The 20,338-nt window shown below is 46.6% G+C and overlaps 1 protein-coding gene across 2 annotated transcripts in view; it reads right to left on the minus strand.

Annotated features, from left to right (window-relative positions):
- Positions 1-19,445, minus strand: part of Apob (apolipoprotein B) — a 40,987-nt gene extending 21,542 nt beyond the window's left edge. The window contains exons 1-19 of one of the 2 annotated variants that reach the window (XM_005400359.2): positions 19,275-19,445; positions 18,983-19,018; positions 17,862-17,977; positions 16,516-16,661; positions 14,775-14,928; positions 13,821-13,976; positions 12,569-12,693; positions 11,846-11,931; positions 10,355-10,574; positions 9,352-9,579; positions 9,013-9,130; positions 8,760-8,906; positions 7,904-8,115; positions 7,397-7,634; positions 6,579-6,755; positions 5,011-5,202; positions 3,947-4,114; positions 3,250-3,461; positions 29-211 (exon numbers count right to left, since the gene is read on the minus strand). In XM_005400359.2, coding sequence (XP_005400416.1) covers positions 29-211; positions 3,250-3,461; positions 3,947-4,114; positions 5,011-5,202; positions 6,579-6,755; positions 7,397-7,634; positions 7,904-8,115; positions 8,760-8,906; positions 9,013-9,130; positions 9,352-9,579; positions 10,355-10,574; positions 11,846-11,931; positions 12,569-12,693; positions 13,821-13,976; positions 14,775-14,928; positions 16,516-16,661; positions 17,862-17,977; positions 18,983-19,018; positions 19,275-19,350 — 2,990 coding nt within the window. In that variant the 5' untranslated portion in view covers positions 19,351-19,445. Of the gene's footprint in view, positions 1-28; positions 212-3,249; positions 3,462-3,946; positions 4,115-5,010; positions 5,203-6,578; positions 6,756-7,396; positions 7,635-7,903; positions 8,116-8,759; positions 8,907-9,012; positions 9,131-9,351; positions 9,580-10,354; positions 10,575-11,845; positions 11,932-12,568; positions 12,694-13,820; positions 13,977-14,774; positions 14,929-16,515; positions 16,662-17,861; positions 17,978-18,982; positions 19,022-19,274 lie in introns of both variants that reach the window. The other variant, XM_005400358.2, reaches the window with a different exon arrangement.
- Between the last annotated feature and the right edge of the window lie 893 nt (positions 19,446-20,338).

The following is a 20,338-nucleotide window of genomic DNA, read 5'->3' on the forward strand; positions in this document are numbered from 1 at the left end:
TGTGGGCTGGGGACTGAGCATTTCTCACCTGGTGTCCCCTGTCAGTGGGTAGTAGGAGGCAGACTCTGTGGAGCTGGCATTGGAGTAAGCACCGGTGGTACAGTAGTTCAGACCACTGATAAAAGGCCTGCAAGTTGACCAGTGCTGCCTGTTCTCAATGAGAGGTGGGATCACTTCCGTTTTGGTGGTAGAGACCAAATGCAGTGTGTTGCTGAAGAATGAAAGATCTGAGTTATTTGCAAGTCATGCACTGAAATGGACATCACTGATTCTCACCATGGACACACTCTCCTATCCTCCTTTCTACCTCTCTGCACACACTCACCTTACATTATTTGATTTACTAAGAAATAAATAATAGGGAAAACACCAATAAGACCAATAATCACAGTGACGTTTATGTTTCATACGTTGCACTGAGTTCTTTACATATTTACTCTTAATCCCTTACAGTGGTAGGCACAGTCTTCTCATTTTATAGGGCAAAGAGAGGCTCAGCAATGGTAGCTAACGGTTCACTGAGACTGAACTTAGGTGATGAACTTAGGTGATGAACTTAGGTGATGGGAGCCCTGCTCTCTGTTATGGTTGGGATCCGGTAGGTCTCCCCAAGTGGAACCCTGTGTTAAAGGCTTGGATGCTGATGAGCTTTTTGGGAAGTGGCTGGGTCATGACAATTCTAACTTCATTAATGGGTGAATCCACTAATGAGATCAGCATTTGATGGCATTACTGGGAGGTAATGGAAACAGGAGGTGGGGCCCAGGGCAACACAGTTGATCACAGAGGTATGACCTGGGGGCTGTATCCCTTCCCTGGTCCTTCCCTCTTTGGCTCTTTCCCTGTCTCCCTCCTGGCTGCTAAGAGATTTGCAGCTTTTCCCCCGATTCTCTTCTGTCCTGAGGTTCTGCTTCACTTCAGGCTTCAGCAACGAAACCAGTCAAGCGAGGACTGAAACCTCTGACTGATGTTTACTCAGAGAAGAGTAAATTTTTCCTCTTCTACTTGTCTTTCTTAGCTGTTGCTCACAACCACAAAAAGCTAACCAACTCTTAAAGCTCTTACTGTTGCTTTACATGCTCGAGTCTCTTCTCCCTGTCTTGCCCATACACGTACACGCACGAACACATCACCGACTTCCCCTCCCAGCCCGTTCCCTTCTCCGTCACACACAAGAGGCTGTCTGCCTTTGTAGGGCTCTCCAACACACACCTCACTGAGCTGCCACCTGCTTGCTATCCTTCTCATGGCTCTGGAAATATTTTTATCAATATCTCCAATTTCCCTCTTACTCCAAGTCCAGGGAATATATTTAGGCCTTTTCCTGTTTGTCCTCTCAGAAATATTCAGTGGAGTTGTTCACTTAGAGTCAGATTAAGATGTCTGAGTCTCTAACCTCTGAAAAGATTATGGTATTCTCTTCTCGTAACCTCTGAAATGGGAGGGAGATACTAGTATACTTAAAATAATTAGCAAGTACAAAGGATGTGTCCTTTCAAACATCATTTTCTTTCCTTACATTGTTTCCTCATTTTTGGTTGTGCTTTCAAACCAAGGCTTACCCGTGGGCTGGAGCCCTGAGCATTAGCTTGGCTATGTGGTGTCCTATGCGCTGGCTGCTCTTTGGCTTCTCTGAGCCCTTACGTACGGCCTTCACTGCCTTTCTGCCTCTCTGTCCCCTTGTTCACACTCATTGCTATCTGCTCGCTCTCTCCCTTCCCACGCTCATTCTCCACACCTCTGTCCTGGTCTCTCGCATCTCACTGCATACCAGTTGCTACTGATCTCACCTCTACTTGCTGATGGTGCCCAAATCCTTATGTGAGCTCAAAACTCTATACTGGGCTCTGATCCAGAGCTCCACATGCCACTTAAATAGTTCTACCTGGTTGTTTTGTAGGACATCAAAGGCAGTTCGACCAGGAAGATTTACCATCTTCCTCTGAGCCAGCAGCTCTCCTTCTGTGGTCCCGTTTCCAATGAAGGCCAACACTTCCTTTGGTTTTCCTTTGCTCCTTATCCCCAGATGCAGCCCGTCACCAGGCACTCGTGACTCTACCTGTTGCTGTTTCCAGAGGCTGCTCAGTCCTCTCCATCCTGGCTTTCCTCCAGCGTAGGCCACTGTCACTTCTCACCCAGGTTTCTGTAACTGATGCCACCCAGTCTCCCATTCTGCTTCCTTTCCACCATTTTCCACCTTTCAGCCTGAGCATTTCTTCTGATGCAGCAGCCTATTTTACTCATACGTCCTTTTCAACTGCTTTGCTTTCAGAAGAAACTCCTTTGGGTGGCTTTCCAGGCTGGGCATGGTCTGACCTGGGCCCCCCTCTCCTTGCCATCTCTCATTTAAACTCCCTGCACACTTTACTCAACTTCTTCCACTTCCTCAAGCTATCTCTTTTTCCTTCACATGTGCCTTTCTTTCTGCCTGGAATGTGCATTCCTTTCTCCTCTGCTTGGATAAACGAACAGCCCTCTATAGCAGATCAAGAGTTCTTGTCTTGGAGAGCATTTCCCAACATCCACAGACTACATGAAACAATTTCATGGTACTCTCATGCTTCCTCCCCCTTCCCTCCCCTCAATGCTACCAGTTCCTTCATCTTTCCAGTAAACTTAAGATCTGGAAAGTCAGGGACCTTGTGCATCTCACTCAATATGCGCGGTACCTGAGAGACAATTAGATACTATTTTGGAATAAGCAAATAGATGTATCCAAAATACAGAAGCTAGGTAACTTGGGGGTGGAAAGTACCACTGAAAGCGAAACTCTCCATGTGAGTCTGGGTGACCTAGTCATGGGAGTGGGAGTTTCATGCTTTATCCATTGAACAAGTTATCACAGAAATCACTATGCTGTGTGGCAATTTTTTTTGGAGACAAACATTTATTTCACAAGGATGATTTCTCTAGAGCTAGCATTTCTACATTCTAAAAAAAACAAACCCACAACGTAGTAATAATTGACTAACCAGAGGTCTTAATTAAGTCTCAATGCAGAATGATACAGGCCAATTAAGTAATGTTCTGTCAATTAAGTAATGTGTGGAAAATAGAAGAAGAGGTAATTATTTAGTGTGTCTGAGTCTGGGTTAAAAATAAGGTATCCAGCACCTTCCCTCTTTCCTCCTGTCAGCCTCACTGGAACCTGAATTCTCTCAGTGGGCTCGCTAGCCTGGCCAATTTCTGCAGGTGTGTTCTCAACTCTCTCCTTCAAACTGACCAGGAACTCCTGGCTCAAAGCATTACCTGCCACTGAATAGCTTGATAGACCTCTTTGGAGCAGGAATGATGAACTTCAGCGCCCCAGCTTTCAAGGCCACGCGGGCCTCCAGGCCTGACTCATGGAAGAAGTTGGTGTTCATTTGGACCCCACTCCGTGCAAAGTCTGGCACGATGATGCCCATATTTGTCACAAACTCCACGGACACAGAGGGCTTCATCACCAGATCAGCTTGCATCTGTGGGTCAGAAAATAGCCTCTTCAGTTTTGTTACATACCTCAGTCTTTGACTGTCAGATCAACCATGTTTCTCCCTCTTGCAGTAAATATCTTTGGATAACTCACATCTCAGGAAACCTTATTGCAATTTATTTGGAGGAAGAAAATTCAAATTCTCTTTTCTCCAGAGCAAGACTCACAGAACTCAGAAGAACCTCAATCACTTTGAAGCATAACCAGATAGAAAGAGGACAGGCATGAGCATTTGTTGAGAGATCAGCTGAGGTCTTGTTTTATTGCTATGCCCAACTGGAGGTGCAGACAGAGCTGGTCCATGCTGGTGGAATGCTAAACATTTTCATAAAAATTAATGATGGACTATAAAGATGATATACTTTGTCTGGAACTAGAAACCCATTTCAAAAATGTGCACGAGAAACTCACCCTAGAGGAAAAGCACAACAATCATCAATTTGTTTGCAGCTGATGCAAACAGTGTCTTACATTGGCCATTTCCAGTTTCACTCCGGCTTTGGTCCCTGGGGTGATGACTCCAGATGAAGACACTTGCAACTGTAATCCCATTCCAGTGGGGAGCTCAAAGGAATTGTCCATGAAGATGTAGTGAAGAAACAAGTCATTCTTTGAGCCTTCCCTAATGGCCTCTCCAATCTGCAGATCCAACAGGGGAGATCAATTTAAGCCTTGTCTAAGTGAGTTTTGCTGAATGAAACCTCCCAAACATCAGACAATGACTTCTCCTTATCCAGGAAGGAGAGAACTAGCATATTTCAGTTCCCTAAATGGTTTGATGAATTCATTAACTATTGCTGGTTTCAGTGCATTGGTATATAAGAAATTACTCTGGATTGAATATGGTAATGTCATTTTCAACTAATGATTCAGAAGGCACTTGGAATACTGTTAGGCCTTAGACCTTTTTGAAATTTAAGTATCATGTATGGCATAGCTGAATTCTGTTTTTGTTGAGTCTGAATTTAAATGAGAGTTTACTTGAAGTATATTATTTTATGGTAAAATCAATCTTTGAAACCAAGAACTACTGAAATGATGTACATAATCTATGTATTGGCTTCTATTTTTTATAACATTTCCATAAAATAACTTGAGATTTGTTTTCTCAAAGCCAAGATTATTTATCTAATCATAGGGAGTGTGTCTGTATATTTCTCCTTTGCTAGTAAATTATAATAATAAAATTATAACAAATATTTGGCAGTAGATTACAGTTTGTCAAATACTCTCCTTCATAATCATCATTTTATTTCAATATTAAAAGGCGCCTTCATCACAGGTGGAGAAAGAAAACACTTAACATTGTTTCCTATGTCAAACTAAAGTTCTTAAAAAGTAAAGCTAACATTATACATCGCTTCATTTCTTGTGAATCAGGAGTCATTTTCATTGACATTTGAGACAAACCTGTGTCTGTGAAGGACTACAAGCCCCTTTTCTGACTAGTGTGACCAAGATCTTGAAAGGATCTGGGACATCTCAGAAGAGCACCAGCTAATCTCCGGGCCCACTGCTGGGGCTTGTTCACTCACCATCTGGGGGATTCCCTGCAGCGTGCGAGCGCCACTCAGCAGTAGCCTTCCCAGGAGCTGGAGGTCTTGAAGCTTGAAAAAGCCAAGCTCTTTTCCCAGGATGCGGAGATAGGCTCTGGCTTCTGGGATGTCTCTTGATTTCAAATCTTTAATCAGCTTGTCGACAATGGGCATGATTCCATTTACCATGTCCTGGGATTCGAGTAATAAAATGTCTGGTGAGATGTTGGCTCTAACATGTTTAGCTTCCTGAGGTGGGGTCTGTTTACTGCAGCTATGATGGGCACAAGCACAAACACCTGAGGTGGGGGAACAGTGCAGACACAGAAATCAGGCTTCCTTCCACCTTTCACTGAAAGATAATTTGTCTAAACAGAGAGGAAAGAAACCTGAGGTCTTATCAAGGGCAATAGTGCTTTCAAAGCTGCCCTTAACTTGAAAAAAATGTAGGAATATTAAGGAGAAACCCTGTCCTCCAGGATGCCTGCATCCTTAGGGCTCCTCAAGATTAAAGATACTTTGTCTCCCTTCTCTACTAAGCCCTCTCTCCTTTAACTAGGGGCTTCTTGAGAAAATGTAGCTGCTAAATAAATCAGCCACAAACTTGAGAAAAAAACCTGATTCTAGACCTGTTTTCCTTAGAAACATGAAGAACCCTATAGACTGATGCAATGCATTAAAAAAGAAAAGAGATCTACAGACCCAAAACAGATCAAAGACCCTCAGCTTCAAGTGGAGATCAGTAGATCAGAAGAGAGGTGAAACCACGGGTGAGCACCTGACAGCGAGTTATTATGGTGCTTCTCAACATTGAGAGTGAATACAAGTCCCTTGGAGTCTTATCAAAACGCAGGTTCTGATTTGGTAGGTCCTGAATGGGTCTGGCACAAGAATTCATTCCTAAGAAGCTTCACAGAGAGCCAATCACCAGACCACACTTAGATACCAAAAACTTAAGGAATAAAAAGCTCCAGATTATACCACCTTGTCTCTACTCCTTAAAGAAGGTCCCATTGCTAGGTTCACAGTGGATTTGGGGCCATTAGTTAGTACACAGATGTCAGTGAGAGCTAAAAAGAGAAGTTATCAACAATGAAAATACCAAGTCAAACTCATGATAGTATCTGCTTACTGAAAAATCAGTATCTGTGTTGGGCACTCTGCCTACTATTTTACACGTTATTCCATCTACTCTTTAAATAACCTTGTGGGGTGTGGGTTATTACAACAGTACTCGGGGATCCAGGAACAGATGCACATTTCAAGAAGCTTGTTCATGAGCACACAGATTGAAGACAATGAGGTCAGAATTCAAAACCATTCCCTAGACTTCACACTCAATCATTTCCCTAAAGTGCCTCTAGCAAATCTGGGTCCTGGGCACAAGGAGTTTCTGGGAGGCTTTTGACTGCAGAGAATTCTGGCTCTCATGCTCAAGGGACTGCTTAATATATAGCTACAGTTATCATTTCAGGTAGGGTGTACTTTGATGACTTCTAGGCTTAGAAAAGAATACTTTTGCAGCAGGACCCACAGATTTCCTTGAGAAGAACTTAACAAATACATACCTGCTCATGTTTTTCATCTTTGGTATAGCCAAAGTGGTCCTCCAAGACCTTGGAGACATGATCAGGAACTTGACCATTGACCCAATATAAAGCCTTGCTGACACTATCTGGGAAAAATCCTTGCTTCCCAAAAAGAGCTTCCAGTGTTGGCTCAAAGCCTTTTCCTTCTAAGCCAATCTGAGAAAGAAAACCAGGTAAGAATAAGCCATTGGGATTTTGGCTGTACATCAGCCTGGCATTCCCATCTTTATGTCCAGTTAGTTAAACAAGAACTTGGTGAATGCTACAGGGAAGAGCTGAGCCTAGCATTTCACAGAAGTGTCTGTTTAAATTCACCTTTGTCGGTTTTTCAGAACAGTCAGGTAGGGATCAGAAAGGATAAATAATGAGACCAAGATTCAGAGTTGAGAGTGGATTTGGGTTCGAAGTAGATATCACTGGGTAGCTCATGTGCTTCCTTAGATTTGTGGCAAAGGGCTTCTCTGAGCTATCTACAATTCTCTATTATAAGGAGCCATGCTTCACATGACCCCTAGTGGAGAGAGGGGAAGGAAGGAAAGAGGACCTTGAAGCTATGGTAGGAAGTGCCTGGTCATTCTTACTCTTCTCCAGGTTGGCTCATGGCTCTCTCGACTTTCTTTTTAGGTGGGGGTCTCCCTAGGTTGCCCAGGCTTGTTTCAAACTTCTAAGTCCTTTGCCTCAACCTCCTGAGTCCTGAAACTGCAGTCACATACCACCATTCTGGGTGCTTCCTCAAATATTTACAGTCCACTGTGAAGTGGACAAGGCAACTTGCCACTCTTCAGTCTCACACGTACCTCGAAGAGATCAGCTGAAGCAAATCCAAAGACAGTCAGGGTGGTTTTCAGCATGCTTTCTTTAGGAAGATAATTATTTGGATCAAATATCAGATTCCCTTCAATTTTGGCGGAGACTGGGTCAAGTGAAGGAAGAGAAATAGATTTGGAAAAGTGATAGTTCCGAGAAAATTTTCTGAAGTCCATGATTGTTGGAAGTTGAGAATCCTTCAGAGCTTCTTTCACTAAGTTTTTCAGACTAGAAGAAAAGAGGAATACTTTTTGAGCCAACGGACAGTGTTACTTATTCTTTGTCTCTCACGTTCCACATAAATTTGGACTTCCAATCACTACTAAAATACATGGGATTCATTAGACCGCAAGACTTTGGTTCAGGGTCTGCTTCACACACACGTCTTTGCTTTAGAAGAAAACACAGTCCCTTGGGCAGTGCCTGTACCAGAATGGAAGCTTGGAATTCCATCCCAGGCCCCTCGGCGGCAGATGGGGGAAATTACGCTTACTTACTCTCCAATATACAATTCTTCCGAGTTCAAGATGTTGGCAATGTGAGAAGCCACAAAGTTCTTCACTTGTTCATTCTCCTCCCGTGGGAGAAGTTGGATGATTTTGTTAATAACCGGCTGGGAAGGCCCCTTCATCAGCATGAGGTACGCAGCCAGTCGCTTCTCCACTGGAGAGGCACTATGGACAAAAGTCTGAAGAAGGAGCTGCTGGGCCTAGAGCCAAAAGAGCAGACTGTTGTCACCGTCCTTTAGCCAGCACCCAGAACATGCTCTGCATGCCAGCTCCTTCTTTTGCACAAGTCTAATTTCTCTCTAAGAACTCCTCAACTGCTGGTAATAAATCAGTATCTCCCTGAGCAACCAGCTGAACATCGTTTTCCCAGAAAACTTCCACTGAATATCTGCTGAATTTGATTGCACTAAAATACACAAATTATGATGAAGTTGTGCCACTATGTGAAGATACAGCTTTTAACAAATTATTTCATGTGAGGTTGGAGCTAATAAGTAAGGCAGTTTCCAAAGCTCTGGGATTTTTGTCAACTAAAGTAGGACTAGTTTCACTCTCCCAGTTTTGTGACACTGAGGAAAATCAAGCATGTTTTCCCAAATGATAGTGGCAATTAGTATCGTGGCAAAAATCTCATTCTGCATGGTGAGTAGCAGCAGGGTTGATGATGTCTCTTATGCCCACATAGCGCTAGGCAGACGAGTAATGGACTTGTTGAAATTTGCAATTAGAAAACAGTAGAATAAAGTCAGTAAAATGATGAGTTTTAGAATCTCACTCCCCTCATGCTTCCCCAAGCCTTGTTGATCAGCAGGAAGTTACACATTCAAATCTCTGGATAATTTACCTCATCTCCAAGTTCCATCTTTCTCAGGGCCTGGATAGCAGCTTTCTGAATCAGCACAGATGGCTTTGAGCTTCTGATACATCTTAGGACCAAAGACTTGATCATTGGTGTTATGTTCTCCAAGGTTCTACCCATATTTCCAATGACCTGCATTGAAGGGAAGAAACAGAATCCATTACAACAAAGGAAAAGTAGAGGTGTCCAGGAGGAACATTTCTGAAATGATGCATATTATGCAAAAGACCAAAGGTACCCTCAGAATCAAGTAAGTGTGATCCTCATCCCCAGCACACTGATTGTGGATCTGCTCCTGGAGGTAGTTAGCGATGTCCTGCAGGTCCTGGTTCAGTGTATGGGTCGTTTCAAAATAGCTATGGAATGGGAGAGGAGTATTAGCCCTTAGCAAGCACACTTAGGCTTCTCTTACAATCCAAATTCGGGTTTACGGGTTTCTTATTTTCCACTTTTTCTCTCAAAATGACCAGCAGAGAAACAAAAGAGTAACCACCAGGGTGGAGGCAGACAGCTGTGTTAAAGCAGAGATGTGTCCTTTTCCTCTGGTCCCAGGAGGAGCAACAGTACAGAGACTCACTTGTTGACCACGTGGCTCAGCGCGTACAGGGTGGCCCGGCTCTGCTGCTCCTTGGCTATGCTGAAGATCTCGCGCAGCCTGTGCACTGAGGGGTCTGGAATCAGAGCCACCAGGTAGGTCACGACGTCTATCAGAAGCGGGTGAGCTTTCTCACTTTTCAGCCACTGGAGGACATGGGTATAACACTGGGGCTGTCCACACTGAACCAAGGCTTGCAAAGTGATGGGGCTGAGAAGAGACGTGCAGAGAGATAGAGAGAGCATCTTTGAGGCACATGAAATACCTTTGACCCAGAGGTGCCTGTTTCCACGAGTATCCTCCTGTCGCCCATTCACGGTCCAAACTAACTATTTTTCAAAATGCAACTCAGAGACTAAAAATCATGATGCTTTCCCTAGGAGAATTTCCATCCAGGGAAGGCTAAAGAAGGAACCTGGACCTGAAGTTCAACTTGTCACCATCCTCAAGTCAAGACCTGTCTGGCCCAAACTGGGATGGTCCCTTCCTGGCCTTGGGCCCTCTGTGACCTTCATTGTATTCAGGTCCACTGCCTTGAAGTACAGGGCAATGGAATTCTTTTGTTTGCCTGAAGTCTTTCTCCACTAGCCTGTAGGCTTCCAGAGGGTTCAAAACTCTTTGCCTCTCAAGCTTTCCAGGGTACTCACAATAGAACTAGGAATTGGAACATATCCATCAGATGTGGGTACTGCTTCCCTCCTATTTTAACATTCGGACACATCCCTTCCTGGAATGCAGTGTGTGTTTGTGTGTGTGTGTGTGTGTGTGTGTTTGTGTGTGTGTGTGTGTGTGTGTGTGTTTATACATTCTGCCCGTGGAACATTAAGCACCTCAGCTCCTATTTATTTACCCAGCAGATGTTAACTAATAATTCACTCATTGATTAACTGGATTCATATTTAAATGTTCCTTGAGTCCCTCTGGCCAAAGTTCAAAGGTTCTTTGGGAGATCTGAGAGAGGCAGCTGCAACCAGCAAAGTCCTACCTGGATACCTCGATCAGCTGCGGCAGGAGGGACGTGATTGCCTCAGTGCTGAGGCTTCTCAGGTCAGTGACCAGCTTGTTGAAGAGATTTGCTCTCTGGGCATTCTGCTCAGAGATGGACAGTTTTTTCAGTTCCTGGAGGGTCTTCAAAACAGCCTCGGCCTGCTTCGGCAGTGACGTAGATTTAGTGCTCTCAAAGGCCAACCCCACCATCTGGAAGCCTGGAGGAAGCAAAGTGTCAAAAGAATTCTGCTTCTTTCAGCCATGTCTTTGTGGAATGGGACCTGGAAACCAGGAGGCATCAGCAGTAGGAGAAAGGGAAGAAACCAACTGCACTGGGCATTTGCCTTTTTAAAAAATGACTCATCATAGTATCCCTGAGTGTTGATATCATTCTCCAAGAGAAGGGATCCAAAACGCAGAGATAAATGGTGTACTTTTTTTTTTGTCTTTTTGAGACAGGGTCTCACTATGCAGTTCAGGCCAGCCTTGAGCTCATTTTGTAGCCCAGGCTGGTCTCAAACTCACAACGATCCTCCTGCCTCAGCCTGCCAAGGGCTGGGATTATAAGCGTGCACCACCATGCCCAGCTGTGGCAGTGTACTTTGAAAGTTGTCACCCACGAACTCTCTGGGCCTATGAGGCAAGGCTGGTATTGATTGAATTGAGGCTAGTTGTAACCTGGCATCAGATTCCCTTCTGCTGGAAAATCTGTGAGGAGGCTCGGCTGCCAACATGGCCACAGCAAGGCTGGACTCATGGTCCTTGCCCACCAGTTCTTCTGACTGAATCTACTAGCAGCTTGCCGGGCAGGTGACCCCTCTGCAGCCCTGTCACCAGCTCTGACCTATGCCAGGGAGAAGGATGAGGGCCAGCATGAAGGGGAGGCAGCGAGCAGTCCCAACTTGCATCATACTGGCTCACTATGAACCACCCTGTGAGATTCTGGGGCCTTGATCACAGCACTAATCTCCCCTTGCATCATTTCTTCTCTTGCAGAACAGGTCTAAAAACTTAGGCTTCTGCTGCCTGACACCATAAAGAGAGCAATGAAGCCAGGACAAACAGTTTTGACAGAATATAATTTGCAATATAATTCTGGATAAAGATCACTAGAGTCCCTTTTACCTCTAAAGATCAGTTCTTGGGATTATTCCTGGCCTGCCCCTGGGCGTTTCCTACCTGCACAGCTCATCTGGGAGGGCTCTGAGGCTTGTCACAGGTTGTATGAGGTTGCCAGTTTTACCAAAGGTGCCACAGTAGACTTTGGGTTCCAATTTTTTACCTGTGAAAAGCTAAGTAGCATTGGAAACTTCTCCCTGTGACACTGGCAAATAAATATGTTTTCTCACTGGCAGTAGCTTCAGGACAGAAGACCACAGTCCACTTTGCACATCAGTCAGCAGACGTTTGACTGCCCGGCCAAGAGCTTGGCCATAACTGGTGCCTCCCAAGCACATTTTCCAGAGCTTACGTGGACATGAAGTCTTACCTTCCCCAAAGAAGCGGCTATTGATCTTAGGTGTGTCTTCAAGTTTCAAAGTCTGTGTAACCTGGGTCATCATCCCATACTTATTCCTGGGAACAAAGGAAGCACACATGTCATGATAGCCAGATCCCCCAGAACATACTATTCTGCTCATGCTGAAAGTTCCCCATCTCTACTCTGCCCACATCATGGCTTCTTTTCAAAGAATGATTAAATCTAGCCGTACTCAATCTCCTAAGGATGGCTACTAACCCCATTAGGAAGACAAATATGCTTTATACCCTACATCAGTCCAGAATACCTGGAGGGTTGAGATGAACAAATACTGTGTCTTCCACAGCACAGTGCCAAAAAATATAGCAATTACCCAATAAACACTGGCTAAATGTCAGCTTTCAAAGTAGATTTGGATGTGGAAATCACCAGTCAAAATCCTCCAAGAAACTGTCTCTGACCAGGGCACCTGTGATGATCTCCTGCTTTTCTGGATCCATAGCCCTTAACGAGTGAGTCTAAGCTGTCTTCTGTTGGTCTCAAATTGTTTCACATGCATAACACTTTTCTGTCCAATCACCATTAGCTTGAAAACGGGGACAGGGAAGTGATCTGCTCTGTACCCCACCCACACTGCCTCCCAGGCACAGCCTGGCCTGAGACAAGGCACTGAGGAAGGATTGGCCCAGCTCAACCATGAAATGATGAGTAGGGGAGCAGCAGGCATCCTACCTGTAGGAGAAAGGCAGGAACAGGTGTTGCTCCTTGCAGATGGCTTCTGACACGTGCTTCCTCTTGGAGTCCAGGCTGTACTGGCAGGACTGGCTGCTGCTGATCAGAGTGGACAAGGGGCGGACCTGTGAGTGGCAGGAGAGAAGTATTTTGATGAGACCTGATGAGGCTCGAGCCTGAGTTTTTTGTCATAGGCATTTGCCTTCATGGCAGAAGGGAATGGGAAGCCTGCACTGCCGGGTAAACTCAATGAAAGGAAGAGAACTGGACACTTGACATTTAGATAAGGGAACAAAACAAGTCAGCATATTCAACTGTAGATTCTTTTTAATGCAGGATATATATACTTGTGTCCTGCACTCACCCACTTACCCCCTCAGCCTCTCACACATAGCACCTCCCATGCTACTGCTTCTTAGGGTTTCTTTGCCTAAAAACCCTCCTACCATCCACACTATGTCTGCTTCAGGTTCATACTCTCCATGCCTCATGACTTAGCCATAAAAAGTATGTGAAAAATGCTTTATCCTTGGTGTCTGGTCCAATCCTTGCCCATAGTCTATGCAAAACACAAGCTGAACAGGCTCCTCTTGGAGTCTTTACTTGCTAGACCATTGCAGAATTTTCATAACAGGGCCACACAGAACTGAGGCAACCTGTGATCATGTTCCAGAAGGTGTTGCAAAGGGCCTAGCAAACTCAGGTAATACGGTGTCATCTGACATCAGGTAATGGCAGAGAAGGTTATTACTGAGGGGAAGGCCTGTGTAGAAGGCCAAAGGGCCTGGCTTTGGTCAAGGTCATGCCTGGATATGAATGAACATGAATTTGGAACATTCCCAGCTATGTCATTTCATGGGATGACAGCAAGGAGAAAACATAGGTCTTGGGACTTCCTTGGGGGCCAGATGCTTGGGACAATTAGCCTTTTGACAGGAAGGAACAGCAGGATGGCTTTCTCTTCTCAGGGATGGACAGTCAAGTGATGGCAGATGGTTTAGTGCTATGACAGGGCAACAGGAAAGACAGCTCTGGGATGGCAGCTGGGAACCCTCTCATAGTCCTGACATAATTAATAATTAGCCACGTGCCTTGGTGGTCCAGTACTCTCCTGCGTCTGGTCCAATCCTTGCCCATAGTCTATGTAAAACACAAGCTGGACAGACTCCTTTTGGAGCCTACTCGCTAGACCACTGCAGAATTTTCATAACAAGGCTGCAGCTGTGCGCACACCAGTGCGTGTGAGACTCACCAGGCCTTTGACGAGGGCCAGGGGGCTGGCACCTGTGCTGATGGGCTGGAAGCCAGAACATTGCTGCAGATTTCTTTCGGTGGACATCTCTGTGGCCACACTCCCCTTCCTTGTCTTCACCATCACATTTGTGGAGCAGTTTCCATACACGGTATCCTGTGGGGGCCAAAAATAAAGTCAAGCACTTCCGATGGGAGAAAACACCGCGAGATGCTGGCCAGGGTCTGGGAAAGAAGCCTGAGAGCGACAACAAGGGATGTGAATGCAGGAGGGGCATTGTTTCCTGCGGGCAGAGGTGGCATTGCAGGGGCCTGGCCAGCCACAGCACCGCTCTGTCTCCAAGCATGGTGCAGGGCAGAGTTCTGAACACAGTAAGGGCTGCACAGTGCCTGTGGGATTGAGGTCAATTGAGTTCTCTCCACAGCTGAACCAAAAATCTTTAGAGAGGCCAGCAACTTATTCTAGCCTTTTTTGGTATGTAAGATACAAACCAGCTTACTGCGTTACAATTTATGAATAGGAGAGAAAAAAAATCAAACAAAAGCAGGTAGAATGGGCTGGGTTCCCCAGTAACTGCATTAAAATTAAACAAAGAGCCAAATAAAAGACAGATAATAGGAAATAGGGATATGGTCTTTTGCAAATGGGCAGGGGACCTAGAGATGGAGGGAGGGGAGGGAGGAGAAGGGTGGGGGTGGAAAACGTTAAGATGTCTTGTGTACATGTGCCAGCCCCCTCAGGGAAGATAATCACTGTATACTAATAAAAAATAAAAATGGTTTAACAAAAAGAAAAAGATTAGAACCAACACGCTCAGCGTGCGGAGCTGATGGGGCGCTGGTGTTTCTCACCATGGGGCCAAGCCAGTGGCCCACTTTATACGCAGTGGCACTGGTGTCTGACCCTGGAAGAGGAGGGCAGAGGGTCACTGGCATCAGCTTTCTAAATTCTCACCAGAAACAACACTTGCGTGGCCTCTTCTGTCTCCGGGGGAACCAGGAGGGCAGAAACGATGCCCCTCTTGATGTTCAAGATGTGCTTAGGCTCGTTCTCCTCTGGGTAGAGGAGAACTTGCTTCCCTTCAGGAATGGCCAGCCTGAGCTCGTACCTGTGCCAGAGAGACACCAAGTTGTGGGATGTCCTTTCTCCACCTTGGGCCTGCTGGGAGGAAGTGGGAGGCCCAGCAGATTCCCTCTCACAGCCATCCTTTTAACATCATGTTAAATAAATACATCTGCACACATTTTCAAAAAAGTAGATGCGTGGAGGTCGACTTGGTTATTCTTGTACTTCTCTTGCTGTTTTGCTTGGCTCATCCATCCCCTCTCTGCTGTCCACCACCAGCCTCTACCCCCTACTGCCATGTGGACGCCGGTAGAGATTGCCTCAGTATCCCCACCTTCATAGACTCCTGTAGAGGTGTGTGGGCGCAATCACACATTCAAAGATTTTGTCAGTGTTTGTTGTATTAAAATGACATTATATTATGTATAGTTTCTTCATCTTGTTTTTCACATTTGATTATACTCTATGAAAATCCCAAGTCATTTGGTATAGCTCTTTTTTAAAAGCTATGCACATTTCCTACTGTGGTTAAATATAGTTTATTCAACATTGCTTCATTTGATGGCATTTACAGTCTCTCTCTTTTTGGACTTCTATTGCTACACAAACAATACTGAAATAAATATCCTTATGTACCTGTCTACACACTGCTGCTTTTACTTCATAGGCTAGCGTCCTGGACACTGGGACTGCTTTGCCAGGGAATCTAAGTATTTTCAGCCAGAGCAGATTGAGCTTAGTGGCTCTCTATTCCTGCAGCAGAATGTGGGATATGCTCTTGCCCTCCAGCGTGCTGGCAACACAGGCCATGTCTGTTCTAAGGTCCGCAGTCTCACAGACGTAAGGTGCTCATATCCTCTTGTGACATTAATTTATGAGTGTGTTTCCTGACTGCTCATGGATCTGAGCTGCCCCTCAGACATTAGTTAGACATTCTCCTTGTATACGGCCTCAGGCCTCTTTCACAGGAAAGGACTGGCTTCAACATGAAAAGACAAGCAGGGATAGAGGCGCCTGATGCAGCCAAAAAAAGTAGTCCTGTGTCTCCGTGCACACTTTGGGCTTCCCAACCTTGAACTGGGGAGAGGCGGGGCTGATGTCGAAAATACTTAATGACTGGTGCAACATGAACACGGACACACCAGAAGAGATGACAGCTGTGAACAACTGCACCGGCTTCGGGTGCCAGCCTAGGGCATGTCAACAGCTCAGGCCGGCGCTGCCCTTGCCCTGCACTGCACAGACCCTGCAACCCAGGAGTTGGCCATAGCAGTAAGTACTGTTGGGAGCCGTGCTGAAGACCCCAGGCTCCAGCTTCCTGTAAGTCTTTAATGGAAAAGCACACTTGTTTAATCAGACTACCTCAGCTTTATTATCTCAATGAGTTTAAAAGCATGAGATCTTTTAGCAGCACATTTAAATGATAATGAAGGGAAGTTAGCTAGCAGAGTATAAATAATACTTCCTTCCTTTTGATACTTAGGAAATCTCTGCAGTTCCCTGATCCACAGTGAAAACAAAATGTAAATGTTCAGACTCTCGAGCCTGGCTAACAGGAACACACATTCACACCTGGATGGGCATGCACCAGTGTCCAACACAACCACGGATGCACAGACCCACGCCTTACTTGGACATGGCAGCTGCAAACTCCTCAGAGTTCTTGGTCTTCTTCAGCAGGGCCTTGCCCTCGGGGTTGAAGCCATACACCTCTTTCAGGGTGCACTGGCTGGTCTTCAGGATGAAGCTGCAGAGTTGGGGAACCTCCAGCTCAACCTGAGGATGGGAGGAGTAGCACACTGAGGTTCTCCATCAGGACCAGAGCTATACCCGCAGCCCAGCGTTCAGTCTTTAATCAAGAACATAGGGAAGTGCTGTTGGGGAATATGGTTTGGTCCCCAGCATCACATGTGTTCCGAACATGCTTCCAGGCATCAGGCACCATGCCACCAGCAATACCAGAGGCCTTCCCTAGTTGTGGTTTTCTCCTCTTCCTGGAGTAACAAGTTTCCTAAATTAGGATTCCTGGAATATATCATTTGAGGTACAGAGAGACGATTGTCAAGTATCAAGTAATGATACTCAGCTCACTGCTGGCCCCCCCAAATCTATAGAAGAGACCCTTTAGAACATCAAGAGTTGCACTATATAAAGAATTTGGTGTGTTTAGAAGAGATGTGGACTAGGAGAGAGAGTTAAGGAAAAGGAAAAGAAAGAGGAGATGGTTATCATTGTTGCTATAGCAAATGTTTCTTGAAGTCACCCCAAAACCTGTTTGAATCAGCTAGAGCCTATTGAGAACTCTGCATATAGCAGGAGTTAAAAAAAAAAAAAAGATGCCTAAATGTTCCTTAAAGAACTGCCAGCCATGATGGAAATGTTCTATATCTGCACTGTCTGCCCCAGCAGCACGTGCCGTGGGTAGCAAAAGCCACTTTATTTGACAGCAGGACAAGAGCTACAGCCCCTATAGAAAAAGAGGTAACGCCTCAACTTCACCTCCTCACACAAACCTCAACAGTAGCCCTTAAATCTGTCCCATAGGTATACATTTACAGCTATGAGGCCAGGAGTACAACCGGTCTCAATAAGGAGGAAAGTTTTATTAAGAACAAACTACATGTTTACATTTTGTCTTTTTTTTCCCATTTGTTTTTAGATTCTGTTTGAGTTAAGTCATAAACACTGCATCCCACAGGGCTTTCCTGAGATGCTCAGCTCACTGCTGGGCCCCTCTCAAGTTCCAATCTAAGTCACACTCTGCTGGAGGACTAGACCATGCCCTGCAACTACATCTTGGAAGCTAATGAGAAAATCAAGTGGGCTAGTAAGTTTCCTAAGGCAGGCCGCTTCTCACCAGTGGGGCTGCCTTGCACACTGAGGGATGGGTGGAGGAAAGGCTGGGGGCTGCCTGCCTGTGGGAGCAGGGTGGGGCAGGACATGGGCTCCAGGTTCCTCCAGCCCTGCCTTTCTTACCTTGCAGTTGATCTTGGTGGCACTTCTAGAATCAGCAGTCCCAGGGATGCCACTGGAACTCTCGGCCTCATAGCTGTAAATGTATTTCCGGAGGTGCTTGAATCGAGTTGCCTCTTCTACAACAAGGAGAAGTAAGTCAGCTACGTAGGACAAACAACACTCCCAAAGACAGACAGTTCTGAGCTGAGAGGGGAGGTGGCATGATACTAAAACATGGTAATTGGATTTAAATTATTTTTAAATGACTTCACATTATATTTAATTTTCCTTTATAGATCTAACTTCTCCATTATGTTTTTGCTGAGACTGATGTATAGTTAGTCAGGATTCCTTAACTATATCATCTGAAGTATAGAGAGGAGGGTTTCAGGTATCCAGTAATGGGACTCCCAAAGCCTGTGGAAGAAACCCTTTGAACATCAAGGGTTGACATCATTAACAAAGGGATAGTTTCTCAGCTTTAAAATACCATAATTCTATTTTGATTCTATCCGAGGCAACATTCATTAAGCACTAAGGATATTTGGTTGATTTGAAAAGCCCTTAAGAAGGAATTTCCGGAGGATTCTATTCTGCTTAAGGGGAATTTTGTGAACAATAGGAGAAAAATAACAACTGGGTCATGCTCTCGATGTAGTGATGCCAGATGGCCACCAGATGGCGGTGCTGCTTCATTGGAGGCCCTCCTGGTCCTCTCCAGAGAACATTAGGTCCTGCAGCATCACAATGCCAGTTCCTCTGACCCCTGGGGTCAGGTAAACACTGAGCTGCGGGGGTCTGGATTTTTGCACAAAGGTTAAAGTCAGCATTTCCTCATCTGCACAAACTTTGAATCAATGATTAGTCACTAATAAACAAGACATTTTGTGTTTAGTGTTCACAGTCTAACACAGTGGGCAGTCTTCCCTCTCCTCCCCCAGGCTACTCTTTGGGACAGAGGAGGCAGAATGGGCTGAGAGCCCTGGGGTGGGGAAGGCAGAAGCCCGGGCCCCGACTGGGGCTCCCAGCAGTGCACACCAATCCAAGCCTTGCCTCAGTGCCATGTGAGTGAGGGGCCCTGGTGACCAGAAGGACCAGCTGGGGCTCAGGCCGGCCCCCCACCCCCGGGGGGGAATTCTTACTCAGACAGCTTGGGCTGACATTTTCTGGCGCTTTGTCTTCTGAAAGAAAAAGAGAAAGAAAATGGCATCTTTCCATGTCCCCTACTGGGCACAGGGTTTGTAGGAAGGACTCTGGCATGGGTCATGTTTTTGAGTGGGAAGCAGCTCTGGAGGACCCCCCACCTCCATTCCGGCAGGTTCCGGTTTGGCCTGGCTGCGTGCGGACCCTGGGGACCCAGTGGCTTCCTCCCTCTGCCCAGGCCACCTCTCTCCTGGGTCTAAGTGGGGCTGTCATCCGGCTCCCCACACTCACCGGCCTGGGCCCCGGCGTCCAGGAGCAGCAGCAGCAGCCCCAGCAGCAGCCACAGCGCGGACCTCGGCGGGCCCATGCTGGCTGCCGGCAGTGCGGTTCTGTCCGCTGCCCGGCTCGCGGGCTCCCTGGGACGTACAGCCGGCTGGGCTCCGGGCAGGTGCAGTGGGAATGCCCGGCCCGCACGAGCGCCCCATTTATAGAAGGCCCTGGCTTAAGGAGAGTTGCAAAAGGTCCAAAGGGCAGGTCCCCAGCCTGTCCCTAGCCTGTTTGCTTTTCCACAAGAGCTTGTCTCCAGGCCCCAAGGAGGGCCCAGGAGGGGCTCATCTCAGACTCAGCTTGGCCCTGCCTGGCTTTGCCCCCCACTGGGATCTTGGACAGTAGGCCTGGGGTGGAGGGTTACGGTCTGGGGCTTTTCCTGAGTTGGGTGCCTGAGGGAGATGACTGAACACAGGGACAAAGCCCTCCTGCTCTGGCTCTGGAGCCTTGGAGAGCGAGTCCTTGGCTTCCTGTTTGGGATATTGTCCTATGGTGTTTCCCATTTTGGTGGACTTAGCGCTTCTGTGAATAGCCCAATCCTGACCAAGACCTCTGGCTTTGGGGAGAGAAGAGAGAGCAAGGGGAAGGAGGGAGGCTTGGTAAGTGACCCTGCATGGCCTCTGTGGGATGGACTGCTGGCCTTAGTCCAGGTGCCCAAATCTTCAAAAGCCCAGCAAAGAGGTCTGGTGGAGAAGACCATCCCCAGGCCCCCCAGCAGGGCTTCCTGGGAAGCTGAGGACCTGGGCCTTTCCCCCCACACACCAGCTCCTAATCTCCTCTGGGGTGGGGACGCCAACACAGGTACGTGGGGGAGAGGGCAGGACACAGCGCATCCCCAGCAACAGCTGAGAACCTTCTTGCCAGTCCTTTCCTTCTCTCCTAGGCACTGCCCAGTCCCACAGGATAGTTTCTCCAGCACTCTGTGCTTCTGCCTGGAAATCGCTCCTCCGAGGCATTTTCGCAGCCCTGACTTGACTGCCCCGGGGCCGGTCACGTGAGGTTATTGATGGGCTGGTGCTGTGATAGGT

This window comes from Chinchilla lanigera, unplaced genomic scaffold (genome assembly GCF_000276665.1).
Source record: "Chinchilla lanigera isolate Chin_1 unplaced genomic scaffold, ChiLan1.0 scaffold00068, whole genome shotgun sequence".
Lineage (NCBI taxonomy): Eukaryota > Metazoa > Chordata > Mammalia > Rodentia > Chinchillidae > Chinchilla > Chinchilla lanigera.